General features: G+C 55.9%; 1 protein-coding gene across 3 annotated transcripts in view; it reads right to left on the reverse strand.

Annotated features, from left to right (window-relative positions):
• The window catches only part of LOC113212093 (uncharacterized), an 11,028-nt gene extending 7,126 nt beyond the window's left edge, over window positions 1-3,902 (reverse strand). Inside the window, exons 1-6 of one of the 3 annotated variants that reach the window (XM_052266316.1) lie at window positions 3,500-3,900; window positions 3,103-3,259; window positions 2,949-3,025; window positions 2,554-2,875; window positions 1,958-2,206; window positions 1,490-1,858 (exon numbers count right to left, since the gene is read on the reverse strand). In XM_052266316.1, coding sequence (XP_052122276.1) covers window positions 1,490-1,858; window positions 1,958-2,206; window positions 2,554-2,875; window positions 2,949-3,025; window positions 3,103-3,234 — 1,149 coding nt within the window. In that variant the 5' untranslated portion in view covers window positions 3,235-3,259; window positions 3,500-3,900. Of the gene's footprint in view, window positions 1-1,489; window positions 1,859-1,957; window positions 2,207-2,553; window positions 2,876-2,948; window positions 3,026-3,102; window positions 3,260-3,499 lie in introns of all 3 variants that reach the window. The other 2 variants (XM_052266314.1, XM_052266317.1) reach the window with 2 other exon arrangements.
• Window positions 3,903-4,785: the final 883 nt, after the last annotated feature.

Here is a 4,785-nt window from a genome sequence, read left to right on the forward strand (position 1 = left end):
AAATTTGTTCTGATCGGTCCGCAAACTGCATTCTATTCGCTATTTAGGTCAAACACACATTTTGACGTCCAAGCGAGGTGTTTTTGACCCGAAATTTTTCGCGCTCGCTTCGCTCGCGGTCTTTTTCTACATTAGGACTACGGGCTTTTGGCAAGTACGCTTAAATGCTTGCATGCAGGGGGGGATTGGTTGCCCCTGCACTTCGCCAGGAATAGTGCTCAAATCTCAGGGAAATTTAGGGAGAATGTGTCTGGAAATCAGGGAAAACTCAGGGAAAATGGAAATGAAAATTTTGTGGCAACCATGATATTGACATGTGCGCGCTGCCAATATGTAAAGGCTTTCAATGTGTAAAGGCTGATATGCAAAGGACGGCGTAGCCAATTTTATTTAGCAAAATTAGTTCACTAATTCCAATAAATTTGTTGATATTAAACCTTTCCTAGTGTACAAGATTCATTGACAGTAATGCAGCCATCACCCAAAGTTGAGTCATTGATCTAAACATACACAAAATTATCGAAATTGTCCAAATTTGGTATCATTTTTTAAGTCTCGGCGCGACCGGGCGAGCTGTGGCGCTTAATTTGTACGATATGCCCTCCCTAAAGTGTTTGAATGTGCCCTCAAATAGAGCGGGTGAGTGACCCGAATCGCACCGAGCCCCATCCTAGCAGACAATAGGCCGCCCCCGCCGCCCAGGCAAGGTCGGGCCGGGCCGGGCCGGGCCACATGGTGCGCTCTCGGGCTGCAGCTCGGCTCGGGTAGGCCTGCACTTTTGGAGCGGACTGAAATCTTTCTGCCAAGATAAGTTGTCCAGAGCTCTAGTATGCCCAGATTTTCAGTCCGTCCCCGTCCGCCCTCGGAGCACGCCGCAGTTTGAACCTCCCGCCCCGGCCGGCTCGCCGCCCGTGGAGCGGTGGGTAGGCAGTCCCGCTGCACACCCGAGCGCAACGGGCCTGCCTGCGCCGCGGGCCGCGGGTGCCCACCCTACGCAACCCACAACCCCCGACGCGGAGTTCCTCGGGTTCCTCGGAAATAATGATTTGTGCCCGAGGTATGCTGCTAAGAAGTAATTTATTCAAGATATATTTGGACTGGCATACATTTCTCTGAATCGTCTTTTCTCTTTTAGCGACAGTAACACAGATTGTTTGCTCCGCGGAGCTGCCCCGTCGTCGTGCAGTGTATCATCTTGATCCCGAACACGCTCCACGCCCCGGCGGCGCCCCAGCTCCTCGCCGTCCTCCCTGCCGCCCGGTCGCGGGGGCCGCGCCCGCCGCCCCTAGAAGTCTTCCCGCACCTCGTCGTCACACACGACGCACAGTACCTCGGCCCTGGGCAGCACCCGCCGCACCTGGGCGCGCTGCTCGCCGCACTGGCCTGCCTCATGGAAGCAAATCGGCCTAATCAGCACGAGCCTCCGCAGCGCCCGCAGGCCGAACGGCGCCAGCAGCGAGTGCAGAGCAACGTCCTCGCACAAGTCGACCATCGAGCAGTCCGCCCGCAGCTGCAGCACCTCCAGCGAGGGGCCGTGCGCCTGCAGCAGGGCCGGCAGATGGTCGAACCCGAGGATGTGCACACTGAGCCACTTCAGGCCGGCGTGTCCCGGCGGGAGCGCGCCCAGCTCGGGGAGCGCGCCCAGCTCGGGGAGCGCGCCCAGCTCGGGGAGCGAGCCGATCAGCCGATCATTCCACACTTGCAGCCTCCTGAGCCGCGGCATGGCGAGCACCGCACGCAGGTGGGCCGCTTGGGGGCCGTCCACACTCAGCTGCTCCACGGAGGGCGCGGCGCGCTGCAGCAGCTCGAGGCTCCAGTCGGGGTCACGGTAGCAGCACACACCGACCAGCCGCGTCACCTGCGGGAGGGAGGCCAGACACTCAGGCGGACTGACTACACATGAGCTCACCCGCGGCCTTGCGCGGGTCGAGAGGCTCGAGGTCCGGCGCACACTCACCCCTGGCGCGGCCCGCAGGAAGGCAGCCTTCTCCTGGCGCATGTCATTGGGTTGACAGCGGCTGAAATTAATGGACACGGACACATCCATCTCACGCGGGGGCCACACCTCGGAAGGTGGTGCGGCTGCAGGTGGTGCAGCAGCAGGGGGTGCGGCTGCAGGGGGTGCGGCTGCAGGGGGTGCAGCAGCAGGGGGTGCGGCTGCAGGGGGTGCGGCTGCAGGTGGTGCATCCCGTGCAGCGACTCGATCCTGCACAGCCATATCGGGGTAGTAAGTAGTACAGTACAGCGAGGCACACGGGTCCCTGAACAATGTACTCGCCGACGGCCTTGCCCAACGCCGCCAACCATAGCGCCAGACATCCTTGCGTGGGCAAAGTTGAATCATAAGAGCAGATCAAAGTGTACGCCGAGGTTCAACGGAGTTCTTGAATAAACGATCATTTAAGTCCAAAAATCATTTACACCGAACTTCAAGCCGTTTTTACTTTGATATGATTTCAAAAACTCGAAAACACGATCGAATGAGTAGTAAATCTGAGTGGTAGTAGTAGGTGTTGAAAAACATGGCAGGATACACCGCACCGCATCGCCTACCTCGGTGAGCGCGGCCCTCGCCGCCAGCAGGAGCCACAGCGCCTTGGTGAGGGGCTCCTCGGTGTTGCGCACGGTGCCCGTCAGCTCGCGGCCCCCACCCCGCAGCGACACGGCCCAGGACTCGCCCGTCAGCAGGGTGAGGGCGGGCAGGGCCTGCTCGTCCGGGCACTTGTCCTGGAGGCCCTGGAGCTGCTCGGCGGCCTGCGGGAGCGCGTCCTGCAGCTGGCGCCTCATGGCACTCCTGACGGACACGACGTCGTGGTCCTCCCAGCAGCGGGGCGTGGCGGCGGCGCGGCAGCCCGAGCACCAGCCGAGGGGACACCTGTGGGGCACAAGTCAAGCTATGAGGCCACCGAACACTTCGCATCCGCGACTGGCGGCGCGACCAAGCTCACCTGTCCAGTCTGCGTCCTTCAAGCAACTTTAGCGCCAGAAAGTTGGTCGGGAGTCCCTCCGGCGGGCCGGTGAAGTCCTGAGGGAAAGGCAGGAGGGAATGAGAGGAGGACAGGGAGGCGGACACCCGGTATACATACAACTCTGGACACTCACCCGGCGGCACGTCGGGCACCTGGCGTCGGGCAGCCGCCGCAGGCACTGTATGCAGGCCGAGTGCCCGCACGGCAGTACCTTGGGCACCCGCTCGGCGCCGTCGAGGTGCTCGGTGCAGAGGTCGCACTCCATGGCTATTGCTGGTGACGGGAAAAATCTGGGGAAAAAAGAGAAGAATTTCTGATGATATCCTCCCAATCCAGCAATGGTCGTTCTGGGTTTGTGAGCTCCACGCAAGATGTTGACGTTGGCAAGAAAATGCACTGCGCACAACCCACCGTCCAAAGTAACGGGTGAAATCTGACAAGGTGACTGTAAAATGACTAGAAGTGATTGGAGTTGACTCAAATAGTGATACTGGTCGAAGTGATGTAGCCCTCGAGTCCTTTGTACTCACTCGTTTGTCGGGCGAGGGCTCGGCAGATCGTCCTCTAACCTCTCCGCTCTCGTGCGGTGCGCGGCTCGCTCAACTCTGGCCTGGGTGATGCGTCTGCTCCAAACCACGCTAAACTATCAACACTATATAAACTATATAAACACTATAAACTTCCTCCGGGCGGGTCTAGCCCCTCGGCGAGTCACTCGGGTTGAGCTGAGGATGTGTCTGACCAGGCTGGGACTGACTTATCAGAAAGGTCAGCAGCAGCGTGTTGTTGTTTACCTGTGTCGGCTATCGCCGCGAACTGACATCGCATCGGCCGGCGGTACCCCCACCATGCACCACACTGGCGCTACTCCGCGCCATCGAATGGTGCGGTGGCGGCACCTGGCGGCAGCTGCAGCAGACCAGAGACCACCTGCCATTCCCGAGTACACTGTGGAATTCCCTCACACAGACTCACACTTGGGACTGATACTCTGCACACGTTTGAGCTGTGCGGGCAAGCCTCGTCACCGATGTTGTTACCTCCTGTATGTTGTATCTTGGGGTGATAGTTATTGGTCGTACTGGTTAAAGCCCTTAGGCCGGTGGAGCGACTAGCTTGATGTGTCTGACGGCGAGGATCGAGGAAGACAGACCACTAGGTACAGTTCCATGAAGACTGGTTTATTTGATCTAGTGCAAGACACTTTATAACTTCTGACAGGCAGTGGTGCCAACGCCAACATGACAATATACAACATCTCCCTTTTTAAAAGAGATAAGTTTTTAAACATTTTAAATTTTTTAACAGTCAATAAATTATTTAATTTAACAATACTAGATAACATCGATATACATCATTTACGACAATAACAAGTTTAATAAATAATTAACAATTCAACAATTCACACACATCCTCCCTCTCACAAAAATTACACAACCAAAACTACAATGATCAGTAGAAAATTTTACAGGTTGAGTCTTTCAGGTGGTTTGACAACTCGAGTCCTCGTCCTGTTAGCATTTTGATTCGCAGGCTGAGCAAATCTGTCAGCAAGTTGTTGTCGCCACCTCCTTAAATTTTCATTTACTTCCTGAAGAGGAACATTATTATGTGGAATTTCATTATTGACATTATCATGAGGCTGTTCAGGAATGACTGGAATTTCAAGATTAGGAATTTCAACATTTGCAGGTTCAACATTGTTGTAGCCAGGTAGAAGATACACAGGGGTTCTGACTGGTGCTTTAACATTTCTAGGTTTGAGAAAAGTAGAATTCCGTCGTACAATGTTGCTTGAGAAATTTGTTTTTACCAT

Source organism: Frankliniella occidentalis, unplaced genomic scaffold, assembly GCF_000697945.3.
Source record: "Frankliniella occidentalis isolate FOCC.00 unplaced genomic scaffold, Focc_3.1 Scaffold37, whole genome shotgun sequence".
NCBI lineage: Eukaryota > Metazoa > Arthropoda > Insecta > Thysanoptera > Thripidae > Frankliniella > Frankliniella occidentalis.